Below are 16,285 nucleotides of genomic sequence, written 5' to 3'. Positions count from 1 at the left end.
GCTTTCATCTGCTCCGCGCTGGTCACTTAGGGTACCTGCCTGGCCCCTAGGCATTGGAATTTGCAGCCTCTGGTCTAAAACCCAAACATACTTGTGATACTAGAAGTGGTTTCATTCATGCACTGATCATTAACTTTTTGAAAAGTTATTTTAAAACAAGAAATCATTTGCCTTGAAACTAGAAGTGAAAATAGAGCAGTCATTGCTAAATATACTAGCGATTATCCTTTATCAGGGCTCTTGACACACTGAAAATATTTATCTGCAGACCTCATCATTTAGCACTTCTTAGTAGACACAGTTTTCCTCTTCCAGAGCTATCCCACAAACACGGGTTCCTCTTGAGTCTAATTGGATCTTGTAACTGAGGGAGGCGGGGAGCCAGGGTGAGAAAACTCAGCAGACTCCATCCAAGAATTCAGTTTACTCATCAGTTTTCCTTAGCTTAAGAAAAACAAGCTTCTGCCATCCTCCTCCGGGCCTGTTTCTGGGCTCACACTGGGAAAGGTCAAATAAACACAATAAATCCATTAGAAGGCCTTCATAGTAAATCCCTGGGGCTGGTGCTGTTTAGCAAGAGGCTAAAGTGATGCCGTTTCCCAAGTGGAAGTTGGCCTGACCTTGGCAATTTGCTAGAAAACAAGAGTCAACTGTGCCAGTTGGCCTTAGTGGTTGCAAGGAGCACAGCCCCAGGGCTGCTTCGGGAAGGGATGGGTGATTCTGGTGGTTGGCCCTGGAGAGGAGAAGACCCCTCACGTGGTCTGCACCTGCTTCCTTCTCCTCTCCAATGTCTTCAGGCCAAATCCCAGACAGAACCAGGTGGATTGAACAACCCGTTAGGAACTATCCCCATAGGCAGGGTCCTTCATCGAGGCCACCTCATCGCTTACCTGCCAGCCAGGGCTGGGCTTTGTGGGGTCAGGGGCCCACCTCCAGTCCATTCAGGGGCCTCTAGTGCACAGACAGTGATCTAGCGCTACCACATGGCGCTGGGTTGGGGTCCGGGGCATGGGGGCACTGTCACTGAGGGACAGAATCAGTAGGGCTGCATTTCCTTTGCAGTGACTGTCACCCTGCCTTCCCAGGAGAGTTTGGCAACAGAATGCGCCCCAAACCACACTGCCTGAATTCCAGTCCCATTTTTCACTACTTAACTGTGGCTTTCGGTGAGTTACTCTGTGCCTTGGTTTCCTCAGTCTATAAATGGGCTTTCATGATAGTAACTACCTCGCTGGGTCATAGTGAAGTATAAGTACAGTAAGACATAAACTGCTTAGAACATCTCACGACATAGGAAGTGCTAGGTAAGTCCTTGCTGTGACTATTCACATCATTATCATTATTATTGCCAGCAATCCAGCCAAAGAGCCCAGAACACCAAGATGGGCTTTGAAAATCTACCAGCACTCATGAGTGCCCTCATGCTTCTGCTTACGATGAAAGATTGGAAGGAACATCCCCCAAAGTAGAAGAGGCTGAGGGATAGGGCTGGATCAGGGTCCCACAGGGCCGGGGCTGGACCCCGGCTCCTGGCCTGCTCAGACCTCTGGTCGGAATTATCTGTAGTTGTCGACATGCAGGCATCCCACACAGGGCGTCAGGTCCTCCGCTCACCACACCAGCTGCCTCTTTTTTTTTTGCACTTTGTCCTAAAGGACTACCTGCTCTGAAAACAAAATAGCTGTCATGTGACGATGGCCCACATGTGCCAGGGCCTATGCCGGGTACCTATCCTCCATCCCCGTCTCGTCCTGCCACTGCTCCCCATGAGGCGGGACTTGTTCCCCTGCTACAGAGGAAGCAACTGCCCTGTGAGACCAGACCTGGCTCTATGGCTTCTCACCCCAGGCCTGTGCTTCTCCTTCCCAGTGACGCCTTCCCCGCAGCTATGCTAAGTTCTCAACAGACAAGAGCATTATTACCCATTAACTAGAATTTAACTGTAATTCATCTTCTAGCCAAGCTCTCATTTGAGCCAGGTTAAGGCCAACTCATGACTCTTCTCATTCGCTTTTGCCCTTTCTCTTTTTTTGTTTTTAACTGATACACAGAATTGGATTAAACAGAATCTTTGGTTGTAATACACTGTCATCATTGGTCCCGTGCATAGCCCTCTTTTATTCTGCTTTGCTGATTCCTATATTTATTTCTTACTAATTTAATGCCACCACGAATCCGTCATCCAACCCAAGGACTAGAAAATTGACAACCAGCACTTCTGTGCCTCCGTGGTCTAGCCTTGCCCACCCCCATCCCCTCTGCCTCAAGGCAACCACTCCTCTGAATTCTGTGTTTCCTGTTCCTTGCAGACTTTTTAGACACCTATAGTGTGTGTCTAAATAATGCCTTGCTTAGTTTAGTTCTCGAACTTTCGAGTTTGCCTCTTCCTTTCCCAATACCACACTGTGTTCATCGCCATGGCTTTAAGTAAGTCCTGCTCTCCAGCTGGCAAGTTCTGCTATCCCCACGCTCATTTTTCTTCTTTAGAAGGGGACACACCATGAGGAATCGGGGGTCCCATCCCTGAGGGCCCCAACCTTGCCCTGGATGGGATGAGTACCCCCTGTCTCCGAAGGGCCCTGCTTCCCTCCCTGGTCTCCCTATGTCGGACGTGCTTCTTTCCGCGTCCTGTAGGGGCCGCCAGGTTGCTCCCATGGCTGCAGCAGCAGAGGTAACTTCTAGGGGTGTTGGGATGATCCGTGGTGCAGGGTACACGCCAGCCAGGCCCTCCCCCACTGAGGCTCTCCCCACGTGACCAGAGGCTGTCCTCGGCCAGGGCCAGGGTGTCCAGCCATCGTGCAGCTCCCTGGGGCGAGCTCCAAATCGAAAACAGTCAGATTTTCTGGGAAATTTTTCAGCTGAGTCAGGAGCATCCCTCCAGCAGACCCGCGGAGCCGGCACAGCGTGTTGCTAATTCTGTCCGCCTGCAGGAACCTTGCTGGAGGGTTCTTTACCTGCCTTAGGGCAGTAGGAAAGGGCTGCTTTTAAAATTCATTCCCTGCACCAGAAGAGCTGGGCCATAGTTTGCTTTGTAGAGATGAAGGCTCATTGCAGCTGTCTCCCCTCCCCCAGATACCCTCCCACTGGCCCAGCACCCACGATGTCCAAAGCAGAGCCACGGGGCTGGGCAGCGAGGACAAGAGCCAGTCCCTGCCTGTGGGAGCCCACAGTCTGCAGGGGCGAAGACGACATCACCACTACGTCAGGTGATGCACAAGGTGTCACATGGTGTGGGTCCATCCCCCAGATGCTCCCAGTCGCCCACACGGGCACTTGGCTGAGACACCTAGGGTACAGCCTCTGTTCCCAATGAGATAAGGACACTGACTTTTTTTTTTTTAACAGACAAGACTTTCTCCCACAACTGATTATTGTTTCCTCAAAGTGTCTTCTGGGAAAACTGTGAACTTTTCCCAATGTTACACAAAAGAGATTTCTTTGAACGCATCTTAGAGATATGCCTTCAGAGCCAACAGACATCCTTCTCAGCCCTCAGCGGAGATAACTCTTATTCATCCTCTAAAACTTCTCTTAGCTGCAGTCTCCTCCAGGAAGCCGTCCTGGACACCCCCTGGCTGGGTTAGGTGCCCTTCTTCCTGGCTCCCTCAGCTCCCCCTCCAATTCCTTCTCTTAAGCACAGACCCCTCTGTGCTTATTTCCGTCTGCCTGTCCTGTCTGTAGCCCCATGAGCCTCTGTGTGTCTGGCTGTCTACTCAGGACCTGCAAAGCACGTTTGTAAGTAGAAGTCTGATGAATACACGCATGTGTGGTGAGCGTCACAAGTTGGACAAGACTTCATCCCCAGAGTCCACAAAATGACATTAGAACTCTGATATCCCTCCAAACCCTTCTTGAGAAGCCTTTAACCAAAACAGTGATGTTCTTTGTGCCTTGATTTTTCCATCTGCAGAACGCACCAATCATCTTACATGGTTCAAGTTTGCTGCTGAAACTGACTGGCCTTGGCCATGTACTAGGGTGGAGGCTGAGCTCGGGGTCCTATCCAGCACAGCTCCCTACACCCCAGCCAGGCTCTCAGAGGCTGGGCAGGTGATGGGCCCCTCTTCCCTCTGTCCACTCCTTCCCAACCCAAGCACACAGAGGTTTCTCCAGGCTGCATCTGCTTGGAGGTTGAGAAGGCCCAGTAGGGGCCAAGGCCACAAACCACCCCAGGAGGGGAGGCCCCAGTGCCCACCTGGAGCCATTCATTCAGCCTCAGAGCTGGGAGAGGGCAACAGCTAACACCCCCCTGGCTTCAGCAGGGCCAGGCATGGCTGCAAGGTGGGCGGACAGGCAGCTCCAACCCTGCCGAGATCTTGGCCAGCAGGGTAGAGAGTACTGGTGGATGGAAGGCCCTCAGACAGGGGATTCAGGTCACCGGATCCCTCGTCCTTCTGACAATGCTGTGGCTAAAATGAACCTCACCTGGTAAAGCTGAGGACAGCCTTTGAGCAGCCAGCCTTGCTTTTGATATAATAGCAGATTGTAACCAGCTAGCCCCCTGGACCTGGCTCAGCACCACCTCCCCCAGGAAGCCTGCCTGGCTTGTGCCAGCAGCTTGGGAGCCACGGCCCTGGATCACCAAGGCTCATCTAACATGTATTTCACAGGCATCCCTGGCCTTGCCATTCACTTTTTCTTGTGTGTTGAAGCCTGATTTGATTGGGTGCAGTCAGAGTCCTTCCACTGCCAGGATTAAACGTGACGTCTGTTCTGTCAAGTGTCAGCTGGTAGAAAGGACCCCCAGCCTTCTTGCCAAGCCACTTGCTGCACTGGTACAGGCTGAGGCCCCAAGGAGGATGGAGAGGCCGCTCTGCCAGACGGTAGCCGAGGCCGGCCGGAGCCCAGGCCTGCCAGCTGCTCAGCCACTTCCCAGGCAGCTGTGAGGCCGGCTCGGGGAGAAGGAGCTCTGAAGTGGCACTGAACACAGACGACCTGAATGCCAGAGGCTTCTTGTCCCCAGTTCATTGTCCAGCCCCCAACCCGGTGACCCCACAGCTACTCACTGCCCGCCCCCGCCCCTCACCATCCTGCCTGCCTTGCCCCCGTACGCTTTGTCCCTGAGAATAGCGAACTGGTCAGCTGGGTGAGGAGGGAGGTGAAGAAAGGCAATGCTGATGGGCTGAGCAAAAGAGAGCAGGAAGTAATGGTCACAGTGGGGGTGGCTGATTCAGCATCCCTGGGGTCCTGGAAGGGGCATTTGGAGCAATGCTGCAGTCCGTGGTGTGGCCCAGGATGTGGGTAGCCGGGTGGGGGAGCGTGGCCCTGAGGAGGAGGCAGTCCAGACACAGGAGGCTGCGTGGTGAGAGGGTCGTGCCTCTGGAGGATTCTGTCATCGGGGAGGTGGCAGGTATGGGTTGAGAAGGGACCAGGGAGGCCAGGCCAGAGCCCTCACAGGGACCAGAAGAGGACCCGGCCAAGTGGTGTGAGCCACGGAGGGGCTGGGACTTCTTCTAGCAGACGGAGGCTGCAGAGCTTTGTATGTGGCAGAGGAGCGAGGGGTCCTGCCCACCTCCTGGCCCTGAGACACCAACAGCGCCCGGGCAAGGCTGAAGGGCAGTGGTGTCCTGGGAGAGGAAGCTGGGTTCAGTTAGGGTGGGAGGTGGAGGGAGCTCTCAGAAAAGAAGTTGGGTTGCAGTTTTCTGTGTGGAGTGGCATTTCCAGAGGGCACAATGGGAGCTCTGAGGGTGGGGAAGCCAAGGGCTGGGGTCAGAGGTCAGGAGGCACGGAGCTTTGTGGGTGTGGCACTTTAGAGACACGACGGCCCCTGGAAGGAGGCTGTTCCAAGCATCACAGTCTAATGGACCTTCGTATCACTCATTCTACCTTCCTTTGCTTCTGTGTTCCACTTACTGCCCCCCCCCCCCCGCCTTTCCTGGAAGCTTGTGCCATCCTGTTTCTTGGATTCCTTTTTCATTTTGCTGGAATAACTCCTTAAGTAACTTTCAGGCTGGGTGGGTAGAGGCTCTTCTTTTAGAGCCACTGAACACATCTAAAAATGCAGCTGCTGTTCACTTCACAGTCATGTAGCTCCCCTTTGCCTGGGAGCACCGCAGAGTCTTTAGGTGAGAATATTTTGCTGTCTAGTACTGTGTCGGGGAGCTGGTGGACAGGCCAGCCCCTCGGGCACGTCCTCCGGTGGAAGTGTCTGTGCCCGTGATGCTTGCTGGCACCAAGTTCATCTGAAGATGCTGCTTTTGTCCCGGCTGTAGTCATACCCTTTTTGTTGGGGAAACAGTGACACTTGCTAAGAGAAACCTCCAGATTCCAGGGGCTTTCTAGATGTGAGCTGAGGTCTCTGTTGGCCATGATAGGGCCAACTGGTAGAGGTATGGCGTATTTTAGAAGTGAGCAGGTAATGACACATTTGCCCATTTGTGTAGTTAGCTAAGTGGGTTGACACTTGACAGGTGCAGACCCAGAAGGTGGGGGAGCCATGTCATTGGGGAGCAGGTGACACTTGGTTTACGTCCTGAAAAGGGAGACAGGCTTCTGGCAGGCAGTACAGGGGAAGGTGTTCTAGCTGAAGGAATAGCAGGAGGGGAGGCCCAGAGGCATGCAGACAATCCTCTGAGTCTTTGGACACCAAAACCATGGTCTGCAGAAAGTGATTAGCACAGTGTCTGATACGTAGAGTGTGTGTGCTTGCCCACATGCGTGTCCTCTCCTTTTTTTCCCCTGAAAACCATGTCTACTTAAGTTCAGATTTCAGGGCTGTCACTGAAAGCTTCCCCCATCTGCTGACCATTGTCTAAACTGTTCCGAAAGAATTTCACCTCTTGACCTTAAAAATGTTGATCTTCTTTTTTTTTCAAAATATAAATGCAGGAATGGGGGTAGGGTGATGACTCACGTCTTGGCATCTCCTCACCATCAGCAGAGGAGACTTAAAGGGGCCCAGAGAAGAAGCTTAAGGCACAAGGTGCCTAGCTCTCCACTGTTTCATCATAGACATAGACCATCAAAACCAGATGAGCTAACACCCCCATTTTATTGACAGCAAAACAGAGTCCCTGGGCAGTTCTGTGGCTTACTGAGGGTCATGTAGGGGGTGAGTGGTGGAGAATTATGGAAAATACAGCTCCCTGGAGAACTTTGGAAATGATTGCCTTGCGATATTTTTAGCGCAGAACAAGACATCCAGCCCTGGCTCCAGTAAGTCTTCATCAAGAGCAGAGCATTGTTGTCAATTAGGATGATGTACTGGGACATTTTTAGGACCAGAATAAGTAGATTATTACCATTTTTTAAAGGTACCTCTTGGGCTGTTGGCCTGGAATAAGACATACTGTAGAGAGAACACCTTTGGAACAAGGAGCATGTTGTGTCATACCATTGTCACAAGGCATGGATGGAGGTGTTGCTGCCCCCATTTTACAGATGAGAAAAATGTGGCTCTGTGAAGGTGAGCCAGCTGTCTGGCCCACTGGTGGTGGGAGCAGAAGCTGGATAGTTTTCTTTTAATAAATGTTTACTGCATTCTTTTTTCCTTTGGCCTTGCCACACAGCATGCAGGATCTTAGTTCCCCAGCCAGGGATCAAACCCGGGCCCCCTGCAGTGGAAGCGCGGAGTCTTAACCACTGCACCACCAGGGAAGTCCCTGGGAGCAGAAGCTGGGATTCCAAACTAGTCCCTTCCACCCACTTTGCCTGTTGGGACAGGTGGGAAGGTGCCCGGCTTGTGTCATATCCACACCTACCCACCAGAGAGCCAGGGCACTCCTAACTCAGTCAGTGACTGATTTTTTTTTAATGTAAACTTGTTTTTGAAGTATAACATATATGCTGAAAGTGTACAAGTCTCAGGTGATTAAGCCTGATGATTTTTACAAACTGACCACACTGGTATTGCCAGAGCTCAAATCAAGGAGCAGAACAATACCCACCCCCCAATCACTGCTCCCCACTAATGTCACCACTACCTTAACTTCATCATCCTGCTATTGAACTCTATACAGATGAGGTTACACAAAATGTACTTCTTTCACTCAAAATTATGTTTGAGTGATTCATCCATGTTTTTCTTGCATGTAATTGTGGTTCCTTCATTCTCACAGCTGATTAGTATTCTACTATAAGAAGAGACACAGTTTGTGTGTGCATTCCACTGATGGCGGAGAGTAGAATTCTTGTTTCTAGTTTGGCACTTCTCTAAGCATCCGTGTACGTGCATTTTGGTGAGCATGTGTACAGCAGGGGGAGACTGTGGGCCCTAGGTTCAGTCTTAGTAGATGCTCCCAGTTTTCCAAAATGGTTGTGCCAGTTTACACGCCCACCGGAAGCCATATGAGAGTTCCAGTTGCCCCACATCCTCACCAGCACTTGCTACTGTCTTATTTTCATTTTAGCCATCCTTGTTGGCATATAGCAGAGTCACATTATGCTGTTAATTTGCATTTTTCTGATGGTTCTTGAAGTTGAGCACTTTTTCATATATTTATTGGTTATTTGGATATCCACTTTTGCAAAAATGATTCCTTTTTAAGTTTATCTCTGTCAGAAAATATTTCTAAGAATGGCTTCCAGGCTGAAAGATGCTGTGTTTCTCTTGCCACCTGGGTGATCATTTCTAAACCTTGACACTTGGCAGTTCTAAAGCCAAAGGGAGTTAGAAAGAGGAGTTGGGGGATGGCCCAGGCCACACGGGACATCCTTGGAGCTCTGGAAGTCACTTTCTCTGTGCGCTTTGGGGTTACTGTGAAGTCGTCAGTTAAAGTTCCCTCAGAAATTAGGAGAGATTTTTTTTTTTTTTAAACAATTGCAAGATCTTTTTTTTTTTAATTAATTAATTTATTTGTTTATTTTTGGCTGCGTTGGGTCTTCGTTGCGGTGCGCGAGCTTCTCATGGCGGCGGCTTCTCTTGTTGCACTGGCTCTAGGCGCGCGGGCTTCAGTAGTTGTGGCACGTGGGCTTAGTAGTTGTGTCTGCGGGCTCTAGAGCGCAGGCTCAGTAGTTGTGGCACACGGGCTTAGTTGCTCCGCGGCATGTGGGATCTTCCCGGACCAGGGATCATACCCGTGTCCCCTGCATTGGCAGGCGGATTCTTAACCACTGTGCCACCAGGGAAGCCCCGGGAAAGATGGTTTATATTTCACATTTAGAGCTAAAGGTGTGCTCTGAACCCCAGCCCCTCCCCCCTCCCTCGCTTCCTTTGGAGTTTGGGCTCTGGAGTGATTTCAGTGACTGCAGAGGAATGAATGGAAACAGAGCTTTTTCCTTCTCTTCAGCACCTACCGGGGCAGGGAACACACAGGGAACTGAGTTTGCTGACCAGGCTTAGCATTTTGGACATTGAGGACCTAGTATGTGCCTAGAGCTTTAAAGTGATTACAAAAGTTCTTAAGCCCTGGCAATGATTCTCAAACGTTAACAGCTCAAAATTTTCCCGATGCAGAATGCGAGCCCATCTCCCGACATTTAGAGAAAGAACTGCTAGCCTCCTAGCAGACCCCACCTCATTAACAGCCCTGCCCAAGCTCATCCTCACAAAGGGTGACCAAACAAATGCCTGGATGGGGACGAGATAGCTAGAAGTGCTGAATGTCGGACACCTACTATGTGCTGGTCACTGTGCCAAGTGCTTTCTACTCTCTAACTTGGTTTAACTCTCACCTCAAGCCTCCTGTCAATTAAGACCTGCCCTGTTCTCAGGGGGTTTACAGGAGAGTGGGAACTCAGACAGCAACCTTGTCAGGTAAGAACAATTTATTTCAATAGCTTGAAACAACTGTAGAAGACACGCCCCAAAGAAGCAAGTCAATTCGTTCATTTAACAGATGGTTTCTGGGCCATCCCCCTGTGACAGGCCCAGGTTGGGGATTGTTGGTCCATTTTACAAATGAAGAAACAAGCGCTCAGAGTACCCTTCACAAAGGCACAAACTTGCAGTTGGCAGAGCTGGAGCTGGAAATCAGGGACTCCAAATTTCTGAGGATCCCTGGGATGTGCCAGAGGAGAGGGGTCTGAAGGCCGTGAAGAAAGGGAAAGTGGCTGACCTGGTCCACGTTGAAATGGGTGGGCATGAGAGCAGAACAGGCATCTTGGTGGCAGGGCGGCCCATTTAGGTGGGTGCAGACCTCACGGCAGGAGAGGTGGGCACCGGTGAACTGGAAAGCGGTCGGAGCCAGAGTAAGAACCTGTGGACTGCGTGAGCCTGGGAGACAGGTGACCCTCTCCTTCGCTTCATACCTTAAAGCGATCTTCCATTATTGCATGGTGTTTAAGGGAGGCACCGTGAAGCTCCACCTGTAGGCTTTTGGGCTGTGTGATTCTGGACAAGCCCCTTCACCTCTGAGCCTCAGTTTTCTTTTCTCTGAAGTAGGCATCTCTAAATGAGATACAGTAAGTCCCCTACACACAGTCATCTCTAAATGAGATACAGTAAGTCCCCTACATACGAACCTTCAAATTGCGAACTTTCAAAGATGCGAACATTCATTCGCATGTCCAATCACGTAAGTTAGTCCACGTGTCTGGCGTACATTGTCACGTGCATGCATCCTCTACAAGTGGTTGTGCTTTTGTGTACAGTACTGTATAGAGTACAGTAGTACAGTATCTTTATTTCAAGCCCAGGATGTCCGGAAGCAAGCGTATAAGTGGCGGTGTTGTAGCTGGTACTGCTAAGAAGTGCCAAGCGATAATGATGGAAACAAAAGTGAAAATAATTGAGAGAGTGGAGTGAGGCAAAAAGATGGTTAGACGTCGCTCGTTCTTATAACATGAATGGTTCAACCATCGGCACGATTCTAAAGAACAAGTGCAAGATAATGGAGCATGTGAAGTCCGCTGTGCTGATGATGTCGACAGTGATATTGAAGAAGTGTGGAAAAGTGATGGAGGAAATGAGAAACTTCTCAGCGTGTGGTTGCAGCATCAGCGTCAGCGTTGAGTCCTGCTCAGCTTAATGCTGATTCAAGAGAAAGCTAAAAGCCTTTATGAAGACTTGAAGAAGAAACACGGCGAAGAATCAGAGGGTGCATCTTTTAATGCCAGCCATGGCTGGTTTCATCGGTTCAAGGCTAGAGACAACCTTCACAAGGTAAAAGTAAGTGGCAAGGCAGCGAGTGCAGATATGGTAGCTGCCCGGGAATTTCTTGAATTCTCTTCGTCCCAGAGAAAGGACTAAGAGAGACAAGAGGAAGAAAAAGTAACTGAAGAACCGAAGAGATTCACGATGCAGGAAATGGCAAGGGGATTTTCTTTATTTGAGGAGGCACTGTTAGTCTCTGAGGCACAGACCCGGATGTAAAAAGCTACACGGAGGTTGCAGCAGCCGTGCAGAATGCAATCCAGTGCTGCTGTGTCATCTATGATGAGAAAAAAAGAGCTACTACCCAGATATCACTGGACCATTTTTTCAAGAGGGTAGATAGAATTGAATCCAGCAAGGAACCAGAACCTGTGCCATCAACGTCAGACGTGAGTGAAACTGCAGCTTGCCCTCCGTCTCCTATTGCTGATGACCCTTCATCTCTACCATCTCCCACCTCCTCTCCCTTCTCCAGTCAGTAACTCTTCTTGCCTGTTCACTCGATGCCAGCCCCTGTATGCCAGCTGTTGTACTGTACTACTGTACTTTTCAAGGTACTGTACTGTAAGATGAAAAATGTTTGCTTATTTATTTTTTCTTTTTTATGTATTATTTGTGTGAAAAGTATTATAAACCTATTACAGTACAGTACTATATAGCTGATTGTGCTAGTTGGGTACCTAGGCTAACTTTGTTGGACTTAACGATCAAATTGGACTTATGAACGCACTCTCAGAACGGAACTTGTTCATATGTAGGGGACTTAACTGTAAACCTAACGTAGCAAAGAGACAGAACAGATGCTCAATAAATATGGCTAAAAATAAGACAGTTTCCAGTTTCCGGCTGCCTGGGTCCAACTCCCAGCTTTGCCATTTACCAGCTGTGTGTCCCTGGGCAAGTGACTTACCCACTCTGTGTTTCTGTTTCTTCCTCCTTAAAATGGGGATAATAATAATAGTTCCTACCCTAAGAGGTGATTTTTTTTTTTTACTGTATTACCTTTTTATTTTTATTTTTTTTTACATCTTTATTGGAGTATAATTGCTTTACAATGTTGTGTTAGTTTCTGCTATACAACAAAGTGAATCAGCTATATGTATATATATATCCCCCTATCCCCTCCCTCTTGAGCCTCCCTCCTACCCTCCCTATCCCATCCCTCTAGGTCGTCACTAGGCATCGAGCTGATCTCCCTGTGCTATGCAACTGCTTCCCACTAGCTATCTGTTTTACATTTGGTAGTATATATATGTCAACGTTACTCTCTCACTTCGTCCCAGCTTCCCCTCCCCCCCACCGTGTCCTCAAGTCCATTCTCTACGTCTGCATCTTTATTCCTGCCCTGCCACTAGGTTCATCAGTACCGTTTTTTTAGATTCCATATATATGCATTAGCATACAGTACTTGTTTTTCTCTTTCTGACTTACTTCACACTGTATGACAGACTCTAGGTCCATCCACCCCTAAGAGGTAACTGTGATATGAGTTTGATACATACATTCACGTGAGTTGGTACAGATAAAGAGCTTAGCACAGCACCTGGCCACATAATATGTCTTCAATAAACAGTAGCTACAATTATATTTCATCTCTCATGTTGCCTGGTAAATAAGTAACAATTGATCATTAAATAAGGCTTTTAAGGTTTTTTTCTCCCCAGCGTCCAGTGGCACAGGCAGCAAGCATTAGTGCTATAGGAAGTAAAAGGAAATCATGGGAACTTGCAGTGGGCAGGTCAAGATGTCAAGGATGGGAAGATTCGGGTGGGGAGGCAGGGAAAGGGGTTCACAGAGGCATAATTTGGGGGACTGTGCGAAGCTTGGATGAGAACCGGGTGGGAGACAGTGAGAGGAGAGCTGGGTGCAGGGGCATTGCTAGGGGAGAGATGGGGACACCTCGAGGGGGGTGTCAGGTGTTGGCCTAGGCATGGTGACCATGTGACCGCAAGACTCGGGGTGAGTAATCTGCTTTCTATGCCTGGGAAAGAGGGGATGCCCAGGCCTCCCTAGCTAACTTCAAGGGTTTGTATGAGGATCAAAAGAGGATACGGAGGTGGGAGTGTTTAAAACCACCAACACTCCGCAAGGATACGCAGCCTCGCCCCATGTGAAGGAGGGCTGGGTACGCTTTTGTGTGTGGCTTCCAACGCACCAGCCAAGTCCGGGTTTGATTTTAATGGCTCTCCTCATTAACTCTGCAGTTCCAGTAAACGAAAATTCCTATAAAACGCACTCTCAACAACCTTCCCATTCCTTCCCTTCCCTTGTGATATTATTCCTCTCACAACTCTTGTATTAGTGTTTACCACTTACAGTTTTATTGTATCTTAACACGTCATAGAATGCTTTTAAAACATCACTTGTTCTGTTGACAAAAAAACAAGTGCTAAGATGCAGCATCAGGCCTCTAGCATGTTCCTGTGGGTTTGGGGAAACTAGGGCTGCAGAAGCCACATGAAACAGCATGTGACCACCACCCTCTTCATTCCAGATCCAGCTGATCAGCACCATTCCTCTCCCTCCAGACCTCCCAGCCTGTCCTGTCTTATGCCTCCATGCTTTTACCCGTTCTCTCTGCCTAGAATACCCTCCCCAACCTCACATCACATAAAACTCCTATTCACCCTTCAAAACCCCTTTCCAGTATCCTCTCTTGGAAGCTTTCAAACAACTCTTCCATATAGGAACTTCTCAGTTTCTGTCCTTGTGCATTTAAGAATTATTGCATATGTTACACTCTACTACAATTATTCACATATTTAAACTTCCAGACCTCGAGCCTTCCTTCACACCCAGGGCTGCCATTGGCCTTGGCTTAGTTATCTTTGTATCCCCGGGGTCCAATTAGAGGGCCCGGAAGAGAATAAGAGCTTCATAAATATGTCTGCAATAAACCTAACTAAACCTCGGTCCTATGTCCAGAGGTTCCATGGCTTATGAATTCTAATTCATGAATTTTTTCTAGAACTGGACATTTGAAGAAAATGCATTCTTCCATTCACCATCAAAAGAGGCTAGAGGAGAAGTTGGAGGGTTCAAGGACATTTCAAACAGCCCCCTCCACCTCACCTGTTTCTAAGAGGAAGTCCCCTGCAGATGCACCCTAGGTCAATGTCTCTCATTTTATCACGACCTGCAGTGAAAAGTATTTTTTACATTGAGACACACTGAACACTTACATCAGAGACAGAGCTTTCGTGGAGCAGTATTCACCCCTTGCTGTGGGCATTGCTCTCTGTTTCTTCTTTCTTTTCTTTTTTTCTTTTTTTTAAATCGCTGGTCACCACCTAATGAATTGATTCCATGTGTCCTTAGTCGGGTTGGTTGCATCCCACAATTTGAAAGACACTGCTCTAAGCCTTCAGCTACTATAACCAGAGAAGGCTTCTCTGAGGAACCTGGGGCCCTGAAGGGCAGCTCAGGAGCAGGCGGGCAGGGGGTGGGCAGGGGGTGGGTAGGGGTGAGAGGTGTAGGGACGGCTCTGGTGAGACTCTAACTCTCTTCCCTCTCGTTGTAGCCGAGCCCCTGCCGTTGATGGACCTGTGCCGGAGGTGCATCCGCCTGGCTCTGGGCCGCCAGCGCCTACAGGACATCGGCTCCCTGCCGCTGCCTCAATCTCTCAAAAACTATCTGCAGTACCAGTGAGCCGGGGACGGAGGGGCAGCGGAGGGCACCCACAGCCCCAGGCCTGTCACTTCACGGTCACACTGTACATCAGGAAGGAGTCTCCCTCCTCACCCTGGTTTCCCAGGACATTCACTTCTTTGAAAGGCCAGGACATCTTCCCAACTTTGAAAATGAAATGTCTGTTGCCAACAGTATTTGCTGCCTTGGAAGCAGCTCTCCCAAGTCAGACACCTCCTTGGAAGCCGGGAAGAGCCCGAAGCCTGCGCTGGGTGGAGATCCTGCCCGCTGAGCAGGACACAGCAGCCAAGCGGCCACCAGTATTGATCCGAGAGCCTGTTTCCTTATCCAAGAGAATGAATAAAACATTTGGGCAGGAGACTTTCTGTTGTGTGCCCCGCTGCAGACAGGGCCAGGGGAAAACTGGCCAGCTCCGGGAGAACATTGCCTCTGAATAATGCATGGTGAAAGCAGCTTGATGCCCTTGCCCCTCTGGTTCCCCACCCTTCCCAGGGCAGCAGGATCGTCATGACACTTTAGGACTTTGCACCCCTTTGAGAGACCGTTACCTAGGGATGCCCAGCTGCGGAATTGGCAAGTGGACAAAACCGTGTTGAGACACCTCCCAGCTTACCTCTCTGAACGTTGTTTACTTCCCCTCTCTCTCGCCGTCCTTCCCCACCCGGACCCCCAGTCTCTGGATGCCCAGGGCACCTCTATTCAGGGAAGCTGAGTCTGACAAATTCACCCCAGGGAATGAGCGTATCCTTTATTATTATTGTTTTAAGTAGCGTCGCATTTTGAAAGAGTGTGGTGAGGGCAGTACTTAGTCCAAAGGTGCTAATGGGGGAATTGGAGGCCTTGTGACACCCACGGGGGTGATGTCCTCGGGCTGGGGAGCCTTCCTGGGGGGCTGAGGGTCTCCAGGCAACCCTCCATTCAGGATGCAGCCTGGCCGCCACAAAGCTTTATTTGAGCGAATTATTTTTTCACTTGAGGAGACTTGTACGAGTTTGTTTCTGTTTCACGTGTGTGTGTGTGTGTGTGTGTGTGTGTGTGTATGTGTGTGTGTGATGCGCTGCTTATTTATCAGCTTGGGGCCATGGGGGCAGCTTTGTAACTGGAAGGGTGGATGTGAGGCATCTTCTCCGCCCGCCCCAGCCTGTCGTCCCCCCGGGAAAAATGCTGCTGCCGCCACTGCCACCACCAGGCATCTCTCGCGTTTCCAACACTCTCTGCCCAGACTGATTTTTAACTGGAAATTGTCACAGCAGCGGGACACCAGAGCCCCAGACGGCACTGCCCCCTGCCACTTTAATGTGAATTCGATGAATGAAGAGCGTTTCTAATAAAGTTTGGCATTCAGTCCTTCAGTTTATTCAGTGCTCTTTGGGAAGGGACCGGGAAGGAGTCTTCTATCAACCTGGCTGCCAGACCTTCAGAAGGCAGGACTGTGCATCTCTCTCCAGGCACTCCCCGTCTCTTCTGTCTGGTTGTCCCCATGTAATCCCAGACTCTAGTCATTTTACAGAGGCCTGCCCCGGCGGAGACAATGGGCCTGGGGCCTGGAGCCATATAATGCTAGCTTCCATGGTGGAAAAACAGGCCAAATTATTGATGCCAGGG

General features: G+C 49.8%; 1 protein-coding gene across 2 annotated transcripts in view; it reads left to right on the top strand.

The window, feature by feature from the left end:
• SPSB4 (splA/ryanodine receptor domain and SOCS box containing 4) overlaps positions 1 to 16,027 on the top strand; it is an 85,961-nt gene extending 69,934 nt beyond the window's left edge. For both annotated transcript variants that reach the window (XM_059921897.1, XM_059921896.1), the window contains exon 3: positions 14,553 to 16,027. In XM_059921897.1, coding sequence (XP_059777880.1) covers positions 14,553 to 14,680 — 128 coding nt within the window. In that variant the 3' untranslated portion in view covers positions 14,681 to 16,027. The remainder of the gene's footprint in view (positions 1 to 14,552) is intronic.
• The last annotated feature ends 258 nt before the right edge of the window (positions 16,028 to 16,285 follow it).

The sequence above is a fragment of the Balaenoptera ricei genome, chromosome 4 (genome assembly GCF_028023285.1).
Source record: "Balaenoptera ricei isolate mBalRic1 chromosome 4, mBalRic1.hap2, whole genome shotgun sequence".
NCBI lineage: Eukaryota > Metazoa > Chordata > Mammalia > Artiodactyla > Balaenopteridae > Balaenoptera > Balaenoptera ricei.
This window is presented reverse-complemented; position numbering and strand designations above follow the sequence as displayed.